The sequence below is a fragment of the Protopterus annectens genome, chromosome 2.part2, assembly GCF_019279795.1.
Source record: "Protopterus annectens isolate FY-2018-M chromosome 2.part2, PAN1.0, whole genome shotgun sequence".
In the NCBI taxonomy this organism is placed as follows: domain Eukaryota; kingdom Metazoa; phylum Chordata; order Ceratodontiformes; family Protopteridae; genus Protopterus; species Protopterus annectens.
The window spans coordinates 324,838,629-324,858,120 of NC_056730.1; the positions used below are offsets into that span (position 1 = coordinate 324,838,629).

Sequence of the window (19,492 nt, forward strand, 5' to 3'; positions counted from 1 at the left end):
GATTCATTACTGTTAAATGATTGAGGATTTGTAGAGGTCTGGAGATTGAAGTGAGCTTTTGTCTCGTACAAAAAAGGCATGCCTTTTTGTTTTAGAGGAGTTGAGTAGTAATTTATCACTGACATATTGAATAAAAGCATGAAAATCAACCTGAATTTTAAGTTCAAAAAGGAAAGAGAGATAGAGAATGGTTGGAGTGGAGTAGGACCATGTCATCAGCATATAAAAGGAGAGGAAGATGGAGTGTTTTTAATATAGATAGAAAAGCGGAGAGAGGTGCTATAGCAAATATTTTAACCTGGGCAAGTCTGTCATTGCTGATGTCTATTTAGAGAGATGGTTTAGGAGAACTGAGTGATAAGCAAGATCAGAGGCTGTTGTGAGATTGATAAAAAATGGCTTTGGTAATTATTCATTTGACCATTCTAAGAAGAATGTTGCCATTGAGTGGACTGATGGTTATGGCTGTACTGAGACCAGACTAAATGTCATGCTGTTTTTGAGAGAGAAAGACAGAGAAGATGGTATTGGTTGATGTAGTGAGTAATTTGCAAGTAAAGTAATTCTTCCAGAATCTTCGTAGGATAGGGAGGATAGAAACACGTTGGAAGTCTGAGGGGATTCGAAGGATTGGTTTCTTTGGAGGAGGTTTCTAGTGGCATTTTTCCAGCTATTAGGCATAATGTTAACTGTATTACACAAGTTGTAGATGTGCTTTAATGGGGTTATGATGCTAGATTTGCAGTGATAAATAAACCATGGGTAAAGGTTGTCTATAATGGTGGCTACCTTGTTTAATCTAGTTGAGCAGTGAGTGGATATCCTTGGATGAAATACTGCTGAAGTAGAATGAAGGTATGTATGGAAGGGTGTGTGACGTCCGGACAATACCCCATCGGACTGCCAAAATAAATGGCGCCACTTACTATCCTGGGTCAGTAACTAAGGAGCTTCAGTCCTCATTTCTGACTCCAATATGAGACCGTCACTTAAACAGGAGTAATATTTCACAATTACCCCTAAGAGCACAACAAGAACACACTGTATAACCTGGGACTGGACTGTATACTTCTTTCCACTGCAAATATAACTCCTTATTACACAGTTCAGAGCAGTGTGTCCCAGTTTAAGACCTCTGATACACTTGCACTTAAATTAAATCTCGCACATCCAAACACTTCTGGAAAGCCTCACACAGATTTCCAGCTGTGTCCCCTCCCCAAAATAATACGGTAGAACACTGCCACCAATCAGACAGCCTTCATGCCTTTTTAAAGGGGTGCCCAATTATGAAAATTAGATTATTAGAACAAATAGTAGCAAATGACCTAAAACAGCCAGGCTTTCGCAGTAGCCCGGGAAGTTATCAAAGCAGGTATAAATACTGTCAAATCGCTAAAGAAAACACTGATTGACCAGCCACAACTTAAGTTAATACAAGTATTTAATAATGAGCAAAATTATTACAAATATAAAACAGTAATTTCCAATAAATAAACAGGACCCAATCACCAGAAAATGAAATCAATACTGAAAGATAGAAATCCAACATTTAGAAAAACTCTAACTGATTAGTAATAAATGTTAAGTTGTCAATCTTGCCTTCATTCTTGCTGGATGGGTTCGGAGCCGATCCTCAGCTCCGACTCGGCACTTGCTTTAGCTTGAGAACTCCTTTTACCAGCTCGAGGCAACCCTATATCCCATGATGCAAGGCGGAACTACCTCAGATCTCGTTTGCCGCTTAGCGAAAGAGGTTTCCTTTGCCAGCTGAGGTAAGTAATTTTCTTGTCAAAAGAGAAAAAGCTTAGTTAGGGATTTATTTCCCCCTTGTTTCCATTTTTATAGTCTGTAGTGTGTTACAGCCCACCCTATTCCCTTATAATTTAAAACTTTTTATTTCCTTTAGTATAAAGTTTAGTTAGGCCTAAACCCCATTGGTTAATCCCTACCTGTGTGTTTGTGTGTTAGGGGATTAATTGTGTGTGTTTGTTGGGGTTTGTGTGTGACTTCCTCCTAGGAATATGTCAAAGGAAGGCAAGGTCTCAGGCTTCAAGAAGTGTGACTCGTGCTGTCAGAAAATGTCTCTGACAGACGGTCACACTTCTTGTGTTTACTGCCTGGGGCCTTTGCACCTGCAGGACTCCTGTGCTTTGTGTTACTCTTTTAGCCAGAGAGTCCTGCAGGAACGGAGGAATAAATTAATCCTCCGTGGCTTACTTAAGCCAGAAGGTTCTCCCTCTAAAACAGGGTCTGGGAAACCTTCTAAGCCACCGAAGGTTCAGGCTTCAGTATCCAAGCCTCCTCCGGTGGCTCCGGCTCCGTCGGAGCCGAGATCGGCTCCAGCTGGAACCGATCTATCTGCTTCAAAAGTAGTGGGTTCGGCACCGACTGGTTCCGACACCCGGTCTACTGTGGCCTTGTCGGCTCCGGCTGGAGCCGACACCTTATCCAGCATCGGAGCCGAGAAACCTTCGGCTCCATCTGGAATTCAGGGGACTGCGGCTCCGATGACTTCGTCCCGAAAGAGATCTCGGTCCCCTTCGTTGCAGAGTATCCACTCGGCTCCGGGGTCTCCTCTTTTGTCGGAGCGGAGCCATCGGAGCCGATCTTCGAGATCTTCCAGGCTGTCTGACCACGACTTAGAGAGGGTGGTAAGCAGGCTGCTGAAGTCGCAGGCACTGGCCCAAATGCTCCATAGCCCGTCTCAACAGACTTCGGCTATTGTCTCACCCCTTGAACTTCCTCCTCCAACTCCACACCAGAGTTCGGAGCCGGAGCTTCTCGGGACAGCGACTGTTTGGCCGAGCCGATACATCCTTCGGCTCCGTCGTCCTCAGCTCCGATCTCCTCCTTGATGCCTTCCTTGGAGGGATCTGGTCGTCGGGTTTCCCTTGTCTGCTCCGAGGGGGCTAGTGGCATCGGACTCTTGTCCGACCCCGCTCTCCCTCTCGGGGCTTCGGCTTTGGTAAGCTCGGCACCGACATCAGCCTCGGAGCCTTCCCTCTCAGTGGAGCCGGGAATTCCTGTATCCTCGGATCGGGGATATTTCGGCCTCCCGGGGAGGGGAGCCTTTGAGGTGATGAGGAGTGTCCTGGCCTCTGAGCCAGGTCAACGGTCCATCCCTCTAGCTCCTCCCTCTTCGGTGCCTGTAGATGCCTCTTGCCAGCCTCTTGCTCTCAGGCCCAGGGATCCATCGCCCCAGGTTTCCCCATTGGGAATTTCCTCCTCTTCCGAAGTTTCTCCTGATCCGGCAGGTGAACCCCCTCGGAAGAGGACGTGTAAGAGGAAACACACAGACTCCCCCGAGTCTACTACATCTGATACCGACTTAGATGAGTCGGAGGGTTCCCCACGTTCCCCCTCTGAGGATGTCTCCTTTTCAGACATCCTTGAGCTCCTCAAACAGAGGGGGAATTAGCCATCCATTGATCCCTCCGAGGATGAGTCGGTATACCTGGAGGCTTTGGATCCCGACCCTCCACGCCCTGGGTGTCTCCGCCTTTCGACCCACTTATGCAGGTAGTGGCTCGGAAGGCGTGGGCGGCTCCAGATTCTGTGGAACCTGTCCCCAGGAGACCATCCAAGTTTATCACGGCCCCTACGGACAAACAGTTTCTTTCCAAGGGTCTCTGTGGATGCTATGGTGGTGGCGGCCACTAAGAAGGAACTGGCGGATCCTTCAGTACCTGTCCATCCTCCTAACAAGGATTCTAGGACCATGGACAGGTATGGAAAGCGGATGTTTTCTTCAGCGACCTTTGCTATGCGTTCGCTGAACTACCTTTGTCACTTCACCAGGCTTCAAAGAGATATTCTCAAGGAACTGGGTGAAGTGGTCCAGGATCCTTCTGCTGCTGGGGCTCAAGAAAAGATTGCCTCACAGCTAGCAATCCTGAATTCCCTATCCAACTCCTCCATGCGGCTCATATCCTATGCGGCCGATGGAGCGAGCAGGGCCGCAGGCACAGGAGTTGCTCTTAGGCGCCAAGCCTGGATGCGGCTTTGTAATTTTATGGACCCTTTAAGGCGTCCTTCACTAATACCCCTTTGATGGTTCGGCTTTGTTCGGACCTCAGGTGAAGGATACCTTGACCAGGTGTGAGCAGGACGGTAAAACTCTTTCTGCCGTTGGAGTCCATTTTTCCACTCCTTCTAGACCATATCCCAAGGGTCAGAAGGGGAAGATGTGGTTCCATAAAGCCCAAGGAGCTACACCGGACACACGTGGTCAGTTTACCCCAGAGGCAGAGGGGTAACAATAATAGACGCCCTAGAGGCAGGGGGTCCTCAGAACCAGGGCAACAGGGAGTCTCTTCCTGAGAAGCCCTTTCAGCATCCCTGAGGTGTTGCCCGACTGTCCACCCTTGGAGGCAGTCGGGGGAAGGATTTTGCTGTACCCAGTAGCCTGGCAATCCCTATCACAAGATATGTGGGTACAGTCGATCATATCCGAGGGTTACAAAATCCCCTTGAAGGTATCCCGTACCTCAACAATCCCTTCCAGACATCTCACCCTGTCAAAGGGATTTGGCAGAACAGGAGGTTTCAAAGCTCCTAGGAAAAAGAGCCGTCCAGACTGTGCCGGCAGACCAGGTAGGATCCGGCGTCTACTCGAGATTCTTTTTGGTCCCCAAAAGGACGGGAGATTGGAGATCAATATTAGACCTGAGCAGTCTAAACAGATTTGTCAAGAAGGCAAGATTCCGGATGGTCATGCTTCAGTCCATTCTGCCCTTTCTGGGCAAGGACAACTGGATGTGCTCTATAGACCTTCAGGACGCGTACTATCACATAAAGATTCACAGGCGCTCCAGAAGGTTTCTCCGCTCGCTAGGGACCAGTCATTACCAATTCAGAGCCCTGCCCTTTGGCCTCACTTCAGCCCCCAGAGTGTTTACCAAATGCATGGCAGTGGTCACAGCTCATCTGAGACGTCAAGGATTCCAGGTGTTTCCTTACTTGGACGACTGGCTCCTCTCCGCCACCACCAGGTGTCAGCTTCTTCAGACCAGAGACTACACTCTACAGCTTTGCAGAAGTTTGGGAATTTCAGTAAATTTCGAAATCTTCTCTGCTGCCTTGCCAATCTATCACCTTTATAGGCGCAGAATTAAACACCGTCAAAATGTTAGCCAGACTAACAGATCAAAGAATTCTGGACATCCAAAAATTTGTTCGGATTCTATTGCAGAGCAACAAGGTCAAAGCCAGATTTATACTGAAGGTTCTAGGTCTTATGGCTGCGGCCATTGTTCTACTACCACTGGCTCGCTTCCACATGCGTCTTCTGCAGTGGATGCTATTCACGCAGTGGTCGTACCACAGTCTCCCGATGAGGCACGAAATCTTAGTCACACAGTCGTGCAGAACTCATCTGAATTGGTGGATATCTTCCCCTCTTCTTCATCAGGGCCGACCCTTTGTTTCCCCTCCTCCAGTTGCCACAGTCACTACGGATGCCTCTCTGATCGGGTGGGGGGGCATTATCAGGGCAGGATGGTCCACGGGACGTGGCAACCCATAGAATACCATCTGCACATAAATGTCCTGGAGATGAGAGCGGTGCTTTTAACGTTGCAGGCCCTCAACGACTTTCTTCCCAAGGGGACTATTGCAGTACAGACGGACAACATGTCCGTGGTCTGGTACATCAACAAGCAGGGCGGGACCAGGTCCTATCCGTTGTGTCGAGAAGCTCTCAGACTTTGGCAATGGGCAATCTCCTCTCATCGGTTTCTGATAGCAACGCACATCCCCGGCAGGTCCAACCACTTGGCGGACAGGCTGAGAAGATCCATTCTGATGCCTCACGAGTGGTCTCTCAATCAATCTGTAGTGGATCAGATTTTTCTGAAGTGGGGCACTCCTTGTTGCGATCTTTTTGCTACTCCTCAAAACAACAAGTGCCCCAATTTTTTCACCCTCTTTCCCCTTCCAGGCCAACCCCTGAGAGACTCTCTAACCCAGGATTGGCCCCGGGGACTTCTGTACGCTTTTCCTCCTTTTCCCTTGATTCCACAAGTCATTCAGAAAGCCACCGTTTTGAGAGCCAAGTTGATTCTCATTGCCCCCTATTGGCCTCGACAAATTTGGTTTCCGTCTCTGCATCGTCACCTTCTGGTGCAGCCCTGGCATCTGGACCCAGTTCCGGATCTCTTGATCCACCAGTCGGGTCAGCAGCACCGGGCCATTCATTCTCTCAACCTCACTGCTTGGTTCCTCCACTTCCTTCCCTAGCCAGGCTTCCGATGATCTCTGACTCAGTCAGAGACATCTTAGTGTCTTCCTTAAAGTCGTCCACTAGGACTGTTTATGCTAGCAAGTGGCGACGTTTTTCTATTTGGGCAAATTCCAGGAATATTGATCCCTTTACTGCTCCTGTACATTCTGTTTTAGATTTCCTGGCGGAGGTTTTTCATTCAGGATCCTCGTCATCTACAGTTAAAGTACAACTGGCTGCTATTTCCAAGTATCATGTTGGCTTGCATGACAATAACATTATGTCTCAGATTATGCAAGGCCTTTCTGAGAGGAGTTTTTCTCCTAAAGCCACCTATAAAGCATCCTCCTCCGCAATGGGATCTAAACTTAATGTTGGCATCCCTGATGCTACCTCCCTTCGAACCATCTGCTTCATGTTCTTTGAAGTTATTGACCTGGAAAACTATATTCTTACTGGCTGTCACTTCAGCAAGAAGGGTTTCCGAGATTCAAGCTCTCTGCATTCGTTCCCCTTACTTGGTTTTTCATAAGGACAGGGTATCATTGAGAACGAACCCTTCCTTTCTCCCCAAAGTTGTGTCTCAAACCAATATTAACCAATCTATAGATCTACCAGTCTTCTTCCCAAAGTATTCCGACAGAGCTGAACAGAAGCTTCATTTTTTGGATGTCCATCGTCAGCTCAGGTACTATTTGCATAGAACTAAACAATTCAGAAAATCGGACCAATTATTTGTCTCCTATGCAGAAAACAGGATAGGTCTTCCAGTTTCTAAAGTGACCTTATCCAGATGGTTGACTTCCACCATTTCCTTTGTGTACTCTCTCAGAGGCAAGTAGCTATCTTCTAAACCAAAAGCACACTCAACCAGGAGTCTATCCACTTCTGCAGCCTTTCAGGATAGACTACCCATTGATACTATTTGTGCAGCAGCTACTTGGGCCACGCCTCATACCTTTGTCTCTCACTACAAGTTGGACTTGGCCTCCAGAGATAGGGCCAGTTTTGGTTCCACAGTTCTCAAGAGTCTGTTCCATTGAGACACCCGGGATACAGGTGCTAGGGACGCGGTCCCATCCAGCAAGAATGAAGGCAAGATTGACAACTTAACATTTAGAAGTTATGTACCTACCATAACGTTCCATGTTAGTTGTCTTCTCGCCTTCTTTCTTGGCCCTCCCTCCTTCCCCCTGGCCTGGACAGATCTTGAAGAGTTCCTATCAGGTTGTTTTCCTCCTGAGCCTTCATATGAGGACTCTTTTTATGAACTTGTTTTCCTAATTATGTTAGGTTAGTCCTTAGCAGGGTAGGTTAGCTACCAAACGAGATCTGAGGTAGTTCCGCCTTGCATCATGGGATATAGGGTTGCCTCGAGCTGGTAAAAGGAGTTCTCAAGCTAAAGCAAGTGCCGAGTCGGAGCCGAGGATCGGCTCCAAACCCATCCAGCAAGAAAGAAGGCGAGAGAAGACAACTAACATGGAACGTTATGGTAGGTACATAACTTCTAATTTTCATATCTGACTAAAGAACACTGTCCCTGATCTAAACTAAATTATTACAGCAGGGCAAAGGCAGGCTTACAGTTCTTGGTGAGTCCTTTTGAATATCCACTGCACAGTAGAACTGAACAACTGACAACTGCAACTGTAGCTGACTTCAACTGTCTTCAGCAGGCTGTTTTATAGCCTAACCTAACTGTCACAACTGTTCCAGTTCTAACTTTCAATTCGTATTTTGAAAATCAACCAACAGTTGTTTACTAAAGTTCCTTCCTGTCTTTCAGCCTCTGAGAGTAACACATATCAACTATCAACATTCTGATGGCATCATCTGCAGATCAGCTGATTCTGAGACAGTCTGCAGTTAGTATCTTCTTCACAAATATGTGTAGTTGGAAATGTAAAGGAACACTGTTAAAGTCTTTAAAATATTCTGCACAAACAGCTTATAAATCAACATGTAAGAACATATTTACAAAATCATAGCTAGTCATGCTGGCATATAATACGCAGGTTAGTCTGAAATTATGTACAAAAACTGAGCCAGACATGCTACCACAAATGATAGTATCTAATTTCTTCACACGGTGTTTGGGGTGGCAAAGGCAGTTTGGAATTGGCTAGAGTAGGGGATGAGAAGGATACTAAAATGAAAAAGGAAATTAGAAAGAAAAAGTTGAAAGAAAGTGGAATTCATTAAGGGAAGGTCCTGTAAAATCGTTGACCTCTTCCACAAGTTTTTGGGTGATTTTTTATTAGTGAGATTTGCTAGTGTTTCATTGGGTGACTTTTATTACGTATCAATTGCTTGCCTAGTAAGATTTCGAAGCTAGCTGTAGAGCTGTCTGTTTATGGCAGTGGGAAGGGCTTCCTAGGAATGCCATGCCTTGTCTCAAAGCTTACCCTCTTAGGTTAACCAGGTATTAGAGTTTTTTTTTTGTATAGTCTTTGGATTACTGGGAAGAAAGAGTTTTGTAGCTTAGTCTGTATAGAGGTGAGTAGTTCCACAGCAGTGTTAGAGCCAGTTGAGTTCAGAATTAGTGACCAGCACAATGAAGAGAAGGTGAATTTACCTGAATGACTGGCTCCTAGTTGCCCAGTTCAGGGATTTGTTGTAGACAACCCTCTTGTTGGGAATGGTCCTTTGGAAGCAGTCCCTATGAGTGACTGTAAATTAGCTCTTTCTAATCCTGTCTCAGACAAAATTCTTTTTCAGGATGGAATTGGACTCTGTCTCTAGTGTCTGCTTTCCCTGTCCTTTGACAAAGCCCACAAGGTCAGAGTCTTGTCTGCCTTGGTGAAGACACAGTGCATGATCCAAGTTTGGACTTTGCTGTTCCTCTTGGGGCTTTTGGATGCCATGATCTTTATGATTCCATTTGCATTCTTGATGATGATGTTCAGTTGTCTGCAAGTTGATAGTGGCTACAGAATCACTACTCACTTATAGAGAAGTTGTAGTTTTTAGAACTTTGTCATTAGGCCCTTGACTGGTGGATACTTCCCTCTAGTATTCTGGTAGATTTTTACTTATTTCAGCAAAGTTCATGGAAGAGCTTGGCAAATGCTTAGGCTGGGGGCTAACTAATTCTACCTCCCTCACAGTATAGGGAATATGTTCTCTATGTAGAAGAGGTTCCTCATAGACTATTTCTGAACTAAGGTAGTGCTCCTGTGCTGCTTGTCCTGGAACAAGCAGCTACTTCCTGGTGAACGTTTCCCAATTCAGTCAGATTCACGGTCTGTTTTGTGGACTGCAAACAAGAAGGGAGATCATATCCCTGTGTAGGAAGATGATGCTTGCTTATGTATCATGGACTTGGACCATCACTCCGCATTTTGCACCCTTGTGGAAGTGAAGGAGGTAGTACCTGCCCTGGTTTGCCAGTGCATTTCTAGATCTTTGAATTCTGAGACAATCCCTCAACAAAGTCTTGTAGATGTGGCATGCTGCAGAGATGAGCTGTTTTACCACTTTGGAAACCTGGTCCTCTCTTTCTTCTGCTGAGGAAGGCTGGTATAATGAAGTTGGATATTTTCCTCCACTCTGTAGCATGGGAGAGATAGTTACTCCCACTTTTCAGGGAAGAAATGCCAAAGGTCATTTTCATCTCACTTTATGGGCTGAGAAAAACATAATTTCAGACTCTAATATTTCTAACTGTATGGGAAGCCCAGCCAGTCCTAGCCAAAGATGTCCCCAGTGGTTAATGGGAGTACTTCATATCCTGTTTTTTTCTAGATCTGTTATCCTGTTGAACTTGCAGAATATAGTTCTGGTAATTAAGATTTATAGGAATCCCTTCAAATTTTACAGGCTTTTGCTGCCAAGTGGAATTGGCTTAGGAGAAGTGATAACCTTGTACATTTTTAGTCTGTTCGCTTGTTGGCGATTTTGACATACCTTAGGCATGTGTACAGTTTGGGCCTCAGTTATTCCATGATCAGGTTGCAGTCTCTCCATATCCTTATTTTATCGTGGAAAAAAATTCTGCCCTAGAACTGGATAGTCATGAATCTCGTAAAAAAAGTTCTGCACTTCTATCCCCTTTCGAGGAATCTCTGAACTTCATGGTTGATAGTTTTGCCCATCTGCTGTCTTGTCCAGCTAGTTCAGCAGCATTAAAATGTATTTCCTGGATAAGCATTTTCTAAAGCCTATCACTTCTGTGAGAGACATCTTGGAGCAGGATGACCTTATGTATAAGAGATACCTGGTGTTAAACAAAAGTAGGGTGTCCATTGATAAGAAACAATGTTTTGTCCAGAAAGTTATCTGTATATCTGAACCACTTTTTTAACCTCACAGTTTTCTTTATGGCAGCAAAACCTAGGTAACAGAGAGAGAGAACTTGAATAAATAAAACTACTTCCAAAATGGCTTTATAGCAAAATATGTGTGGCAGTAGTATGCAACAAAAACAACATACAACTGTGAAGAAATTAAACTTAATATTTCTCTAATATGTAGCATATTAAATGTATTTAATATTTCTTAAATATGTAGCATATTGGCTACTGCCTTCAAAGGTTATAGCCATATAGCATGAAACAAATAATCAGAATAATACAAACACCCAGACGGTGATCTAGTAAAGTACAAATGAGTACTATTCTGATTAATGCATTATATAATTTTCCAGGCATACTCAGTCTCTAAGATAGGAAGGAAGCTATGCATGAGTAAATGTCAGTGTGTATGTGTAAATATAAGACCTGTGTTTATAAATACGTATCAACATCTGTACTCAGAACGTAAAGTTGGGGCAAAAGCATTAAGATTTATTGAAGGGTTCCTAAAGCATTTCCAAACAAACTCCTAATTGTCTGTTGGTAAAAGTTTAACTTTTAGAAAGTGAATGTTAAATGTTACACTACAAAGTTGTTTATTCCAGCAAGACATGACAGTCTGATATTTAAAGATGAATTAGACTTTTTTGCATAACAGTTCAGTGACATTTGGACTTAAGCATGTTTTCAACTCTTGGTACATAAGAAGATACAATAAAGACCATTAGTCTCCTTGATGGAACTTATTGAAATGTTGGGCTACAGGTCAGTGGGTACCTTGTTCTTAATGTCCCTGATGTGTTCTAGCACCTTGACCCTTTCAACTACTTTGAACCAGTGATGTGTTATAGCATTTTGACCCTTTCAACTACTTTGAACCAAAATAAATTTCTGAACAGTGTCATTTCAGAGCATGCGTCATACAAGTTATGGAACAGTCTTATTCCCTACTTGCTTCTTGCTTGCATGAGTAGCTTTCAATTTCTAAAACAGTCCAGTATTTTTGGCACAATGCATTTAAGTCAGACTTTCTTTTGGTGTCTTGTATTAGATGCCATTCTGGAATATTCAGTCTGTTTTAAGGGCTACATGAGAATGCGAGATGGATGCTGGCAAAGGCTCTTGCCACCCCTATAGTGCCTTTTTTAGGCAAGGTTCAAATGACAAATTCACCACCGTAACAGGTGCAAGCAAGCAAAATCTGAGGGTAATTCTACTCAATGCCAGAAGTCTAAACCTGAAAATGCACTCACTCGAGGCACTCCTTAAAATGGAGAACATTGACATCTGTGCAGTGACAGAGACCTGGTTCAAAGCTCCAGAAAGCACCCCAGCATTACCAGGCTATAATTCATACCACACCTTTCGGCCACCAAACCCGGACCGAAACACTAAAGGTGGAGGCATGTCCATATTCATTAAGGATATCCACGCCTCCAAGCTAGTTGCTCAGCATAATGCATCCGAGATTATCCAAGTTCAGCTAAATCTGGGCAAAACTGCAATCCAGATTGTAGCTTGCTACAGACCCCCCACCATGCCCCAGGATTCCCACTCCTTTTTTCTTGATACCCTGGAAAATATTAAGGTATAACCCAACACTCTAATAATGGGTGATTTCAACTACCCTACCATTAACTGGGAAAACTACTCATGTACCAACTCTTTTGCTCAACGTTTTCTGGAAATCATCAGTTACAACGCCTTAGATCAACTTATCCACACCCCCACCAGGGACAGCAATATCCTAGACCTGGTCATCACCAACATGGGTGGCCGGTGTTCCACACCAGAGGTCAGCTCCTCGTTGGTCAGATCCGACCACAAGCTAATCACCCTAGACCTCAGCTTCCCGCTCCCACCCCCATTAGGGAAACAGCCATAAATAATTTCTCCAAAGCCAACTTCACGCTTCTTAAGACAGAAGTGGCAAACTTCACGACACCCATGCGGATGGACAATTGAGGTACGACTGCTGAATCCAACACAAATGCACTTTATAAGCACTTACACGACTGCATGGATCATGCTATCCCTAACAGAACCAAGATGCTATCCTCCAAAAAATTAAGCTAATCTGGTGGTCTTCTGTCATAAACAAACTCTACAACAGAAGAAAGAAACTGTTGCAAAAAAGAGTAAAATCCCATGATTGGAGGAACTCTCTGGTCAGCCTCAGTAAGAAGCTGAGATCCCTCATAAAATCCTCCAAAGCTAGTTATGAAAACAAAATTGCCACTGATTCTAAAGACAACCACAAAGCATTCTATAGCTATGTCAATAATCTCAATGGCAACACTCAGATCTGCTTTGAGTTACAGTACAATGACACTAAATATACAGAACCAACTGATATTGCCAACATCCTGGAAGATAGGTTCAGTGCTAACTTTACCCCCCTCTCACCCCCTAAAGGGCCCATCTTTATACCGGAAGAATGCAAAGTTCCTGTAATTATGGCTGCACAGGTAAAAACCTCACTCTCCAAAGCCAAGAACACAGCATCCATGGGACCTGACAACATCCCAGGCTGCCTTCTGCATGAACTACAGAATGAACTGGCACCTCACCTAAGTACCATGTTCAGTCATAGCCTCACCTCAGGCTTTGTGCCCATTGAATGGCGCACCATGACAGTTATTCCACTCCACAAAGGGGGGGCCACAACAGACCCCAGGAACTACCGCCCCATTAGCCTGACGAGCCTAGTCTGCAAGGCCATGGAATGCATCATTATGGAACTCATAAACAAAGACATTGGAGATCTCCAAACTCTGGACCCCACACAATTTGGGTTTGTAAAAGGCAGATCATGTCTCCTAAACCTGATAGACTTCTTTGAAGTAGTCACCAAAGCCATAGATGAGGGTAAGGTGGTTCACACAGCCTATCTAGATCTCGCCAAGGCATTCAACACCATCCCCCACTCTGGAATCATAGATAAACTCACTAAACTAGGTATAAATCCCTATGTCACAAGATGGGTTGCCAACTGGCTTACTGACAGAACCCACACTGTGAAAGTAGCAGACTCCAAATCGGACGTCAGACCAGTGACAAGTGGAGTACCACAAGGTTCAGTCCTGGGTCCTCTCCTGTTTGGTATCTACTTCTCTGAAGTACAGGCTAACACAGAAGGTCTTTGGCTAACAAAATTTGCGGATGACTGCAAACTAGGAGCCATAATCTAAACTCCTAATGATGTGGACATCCTACAAAAGAGCCTCACTTAGACAGATGCCTGATGTCAAAGACATGGTCTCAAGCTCAATGCCAAAAAGTACATTGTCATCTCCTTTGGTAAAAACTCTGTACCCATGAACTACCACATAGGCGGTAGTCTACTTAACACCGAAAGTGTGATAAGAGACCTTGGGACACAGGTGGACAGTAGTCTCTCCTTTGATAATCACATTGCCACAGTGGTCAGGAAATCCTTCTACGTGGCACACCTCATCACAAAAGGTTTCTCATCCAGAAAAAAAGAGGTCATTGTTCCCCTCTACTCATCACTCATTAGACCCATTATAGAGTCCAACACCCCTTTTGGTATGTACCTCACAAGACATCTACAACAACTGGAAAGGCCACAAAAATACCTCACAAAGAGGATTACTGGCCTCAAACAGATGCCTTACGCAGACCGTCTCAAAAAACTCCAGCTTTACTCTGTCGCATATCACCTACTCAGAGGCGATCTCTGCCTAACATACAAAGCTATGTCAAACCCAGAGCTGTTGGACATGCTCCACTTAAATCCCAATCCCTCCGCTCTAGGGACCTAAACCTTGTCACCACAATAAACAGAACATGCTGGAGGGATAGATTCCTGTCCCAGAGAATTCCCATACTCTGGAACAGACTACCTATCTATGTCAAACAGAGCTTCTCATTAGCACTCTTCAAGAAAAATCTTGATGATTGGATGGGTGATAGGAAATTCACCCTGGGGATCACTTCTGTGGTTCTGCTTGACAGGGGCACAGGAAAATAATTTTCTTGGGTGGCGAAAGCCAGGGTACCATTTTGGTTAGGCTTGTTCAGGCCCTAGGGCCAATAGCCTAGTACCTACCTATGAACTGTAGAAAGCGTTCAAAAGGAGAGTTCCCCAATAATGAGTTGATGGAGGTGCAGTAAGTGCTTGGCATACTGACACTGCAAAAAAAAAAGATTAAAAAAATAAGGGCTATTAAACACAATGATCTCACTCTGTTGACAGCAAGCAAGCGGTTTAGGGATGAAGTTGAAAAGCAAAGGATGGGAGAGGATGAGGCTGTGTGACAGAGTGCAGACAAGTCAAGACTAGCACAGTGTTGCTTCACAGAGAAAGTGGTGGAGTGCACAACAGTTAAGGGATTCAAATTCGTATGAAGCAGGTATTGAGTTGTTGGGAAAGGAAAGGTATGGCTGCATAACAAGCAGCTGAATAACAGCAACATTATCAGAAACCAATTCTTTTGTTAGGATCTTTTTTATATAACTTCGGTTTCCGTGCTGTAGACTGCCCACAGTAAAGTTCTTGGTAGGGTATTAGTAGCAAATTCTGATTATGTACTTTGTGTATTAATCAGTGCTTCAAAACTTTACTAATCTGCTCATTTATATGTATAACTGAGTCCTTGTAATACAAAAAGAAAAGAGTTGCTTTAAATATTATTGTTCCATTATAGGAGACCAAAGATGAACAGTGGAAGCGTGCAATGGATTATCTGAACTCAGTCAGTGAACTGAACTACATGACACAGATTGTTATCATGCTGTATGAAGACCCAAATAAGGTAAGTAAACTAGCTAGTTGCCAATAGTTTTAAATTAGAGAAATGTTTTATTGTTAGTTGTATTGAGTAATATTGGCAATAACATTTTCTTTATTTTTCTTTATTTTTTCTTAGGATCCTTCTTCAGAGGATAGATTTCATGTTGAACTGCACTTTAGTCCAGGGGCCAAGGGTTGTGAAGAAGATAAAAATCTACCCTCTGGTTCTGGGTATAGGCCAGCTTCTCGAGAGGTATGAGAGTTCTTGGTTATTTAATTGCCTACACAGTGCTTTTGAAAAAGAATCATTTCGAAGAATATTTCAAAAAGAAATAATAATCACTTTTACTTCATTATACAATTGTGTAGCTATCTTTATCTGTCTTTTCTCCATGTCCCTCTATGTAACTCTCTCTCTCTCGCTACACACACATATATACATGTATGTATGTATGAGGCAATCACTGCTTGACTTGCAAAGCCATGTCTGACCCAGCTCTGTTAGAAATGCTACATCTACAAAAGGCTTCAGGGCTAGTAGCCTAGTACAATCCTATATATATATATATATATATATATATATATATATATATATATATATATATATATATATGTATATACATACACGCACACACATGTATATATACACATATCTGTATATATATATATATATATATATATACATACATACAATACAATACACATAGGTTCATAGGTGTGTACTTGGCTAATGGCCCTGGAGCCTTTGCAAGGCTAGCCTGTATGATTACCCTGGCATCGTGCCACCTGACCTTAGTTCTTAGTGCCTCTGTCGAGTAGAGCTACTGGAGTGATCCTCTGGTTGAATTTTGTATTTCCCATCCACTCATCAAGATTTCTCTTGAAGAGGGCCAGTGAGGCGCTCCACTTGACATGTATGGGAAGTCTATTCCATAGCATGGGCAGTCTTTGGGTTATGAACCTGTCCCTCCAGCTTGTTCTGTTGATTGTGGTAATGAGGTTGAGGTCTCTGCTGTATGTAGTGTGGAGGGATTGGGATTTCTTTAGATGTAGCAATTCTAACATACATTTTTTTATATATGTATGTGTATATATATTTGCATATTGAAGTGTATGCACAGGTATAAATTTATATATATTTTCTATATGTATCTAAAACATTGTGTTTGTGTCTTTTGGCTTTTCCCAGTTAGGGGTTGCGACAGAGGAACTCCGGTCCGCTAATGATTGGCAGTACATTTTTACATACTGGCTTGCCAGGCCTAACTCACAACCTTCAGCGAAGGAATGCCCATTCACGCATGTCGCCACACAGAAGACACTCTAACTGAGATTCAAACGGGCAACGTCTAACTGTGAGGCGACTATGCTACCGCAGCACCACCACCGCAGTTATATGTATTTAAAACATACTTTTAAATATATTTTAAACTGCAACATGAGACCTGATGTTGTCTCTTCCTTCCATTCCTCAGTGGATAGCTTCATTCACTCAAGACTTGATCCCAAGCTCAGGCTCTTCCCCTTACCCATAACCCCACTTCAAAGCCCAACATTACCTCAGATCTCGTTTGCCACTTGTTTGAGTCAGACACAGATCTCCTTGCTCAGGCATGGGTTGAACACTAGTAAGAGTTGTTCATTGTTACCTTTTACTGTTTTACAAAATATTTTGGCTCCTATTCTCTTATCTATATATACCCTACATTGTCTGTCATCTTGGTAATATTTAAGACTATATCAGGAGTTCTGTTTTTTTATGCCTCAGCACCAACTTTCTTATAAAAAAGAAAACACGGACTTTACCTATATATTTCTCTGAGCCACTCAGGATCGGATCCAAGACTACCCCTCTCCCAGAGCCACGCTGTTCACCAGAGCCAGTTTCACCTTGACTCTGATAGCCTTTTCTTCAAGAGAGGTTTAGCCATCATTCATCCAGACCTCCTTCCACCACCTCCTCCTGGTGGTCAGTTTGGTCAACCAGGAGCCTTTCGAAACAAATGTGGATTGCATGATGAGGAAATTTCTCAGGATCCAGATTCATTTGGGGTCCTTCCAACTGCAGCCGTCTCCGGACCAGGGAGTTATGTTTCTTCTACGCATCCCGTAGTAGATCCTACCCTGATCCATTTATGCCCCTCTGGAGTTATGGATCCAAGCACTTCCCAGCACTTGTCCACTCCAGACCCAAAGATCTGGACATCTTCTATTCTGGCACCATCTCTGACCTGTACAGCTCTGATATCATCAGAGCTAGAAGGATCTCAGAGCTAAAGCATTGACACCAGTTCTGGTGGAACTGGTTAGACGCCAACAGTTTTGGAGCTGTCACTTCCTGTCAGATCCTTGGTGCTGGATAGCTCGACACAACATCACCTCACATCCAAGCCAAGTGGAGTTCGGGGTTTTGCCTGGTGTGGTTGCTTCAGCCCCCAACATAGAAATATTGAGATGTCCTTTAGCTTCAGCATTTAAGGCTGTCAAGAGAGTAGTGTCCCAGTAGGAGGTACAGACTACTGTTTCCAGCTAGGCTCCACCCATTTCCCAAAGAATGCCCCTAGGTCCTGATTTCCTCATCTGACGCACATAGGACAGGTGGACCCATCGAGCCTTGAGTCAGTCCATATAGGGAACTTTAAGACAGTAAGAGTAACGACAGACTAAAACCAGAAAAACAAGAAACCACGGACTTGACCGACAGAAGTTTAATTAGAAAACAAAGAAATATCACGAAAAAATCAGATATCAGATAAGCACTTTCGTTTGGCGCCTGCCAAACTTTTTCAAACAGTTATCACATCACTTCCTGTAAGCTAAATAGTGTTAATCAGTGATGTAAGCAATTAAAAATTTAAACCATTAAAGAAACAGCACGTCACCCATAAAATAAACCAGTTTTCTGTGTATCGAACAAATGGCAAGTTAATAGTAAATGAATATATGTATATAGAAAGGCAACATACTATATACACCTATGTTCAAACCTTATATACGAAGTATATGAATATTAAATTAGTTAATATAAAGCACTTATGTCAAAGCAATACATTTAATATTTTTGCTTTTGTTCTTATGCTAACAAAATTAATATATATGCACAAAGCTTAACTAAAAGAAACCAAACAAAGAAGTGCATTCATAAAATGTGTGTACCTTGTTAATAAACCTTTTTATCAAACCTAAGCAATCGCTGACTCAAATTACTTTCTTTTGCAACAATTCTTAGTGTTAGTACAAAAGGCATACAATGTATACTAAATGTTACTTTTACTTCTTGCATTGTGCTTGATATACACGTCGCTGGAAAGGTTAGTATTATACTTTGTCTAAAATAAGACGAAGTAATAAAACACCAGCATGAGTATGAAATTGGTGTAATAATAATAATGGTAATGGTGTGTAATATGGTTATTATAACAATAAAACCTAAACAACATGACCATATAAAAACTATATATAAAAAATGTGTGTGTTAAAATTGATATCAAAATATGAAACTGATTTTTAACAGTATAAATAGTGAATATAAAAAGTAAATAAATATTTAATTATTATAAAATAAATTGTAATAGATCATAGTAGATCTAGGTGTTAATATATGATCTATATGAAACTAGTGTTTATGTAATTTTATATGAGTTGGTTTATAAGTTAATAGTAGACATAAAAACAATTCATTTATATAATAAATTAAATATAATACAATGAATATATAATAAATATATCAAAATATACTAAAAATACTGTATATAAATATGTCTAATAATATATAATATCAAATATGTAATCAATTTAAAAATATTAAATTTAATAATGAATTGGTATTTATGGTGTTAAATATATCCGTATATAATATACCAGTAAGTATACATAAAATATGTAATAAATCTATCTCGAAAGTGATTTTAACTTTAAAATGCTGGCTATAGATATTGCATTGTTCATACCTGGCCAGTTATGTGCATTTAGTTTTAGTTGCCATTCAAGTTCAATCCTTTCTAGTAATAGTTGCCATGCACCACCCCTAATATCTACCTTTAGGACGTCCAGAACCACAAATTTAAAATTATGAGATGTGTCTATACTGATATGTTTTGCTAAAGCATTTAATTTGTTTCCGTCTCTTATAGCTCTTGTGTTCACCTATACGCTCTTTAAATTTCCTTTCCGTTTTACCTATATAAAACGTGGTACAATTGCAACATAGAGCACAGTTTA

General features: G+C 42.6%; 1 protein-coding gene across 1 annotated transcript in view; it reads left to right on the forward strand.

Moving 5' to 3' along the window:
• Nucleotides 1–19,492, forward strand: part of PPIP5K2 (diphosphoinositol pentakisphosphate kinase 2) — a 3,486,936-nt gene that overhangs the window by 2,234,115 nt on the left and 1,233,329 nt on the right. Inside the window, 2 exon segments of the mRNA XM_044063880.1 lie at nucleotides 15,186–15,293; nucleotides 15,408–15,524. Of these exon segments, the coding sequence (XP_043919815.1) occupies nucleotides 15,186–15,293; nucleotides 15,408–15,524 (225 nt within the window).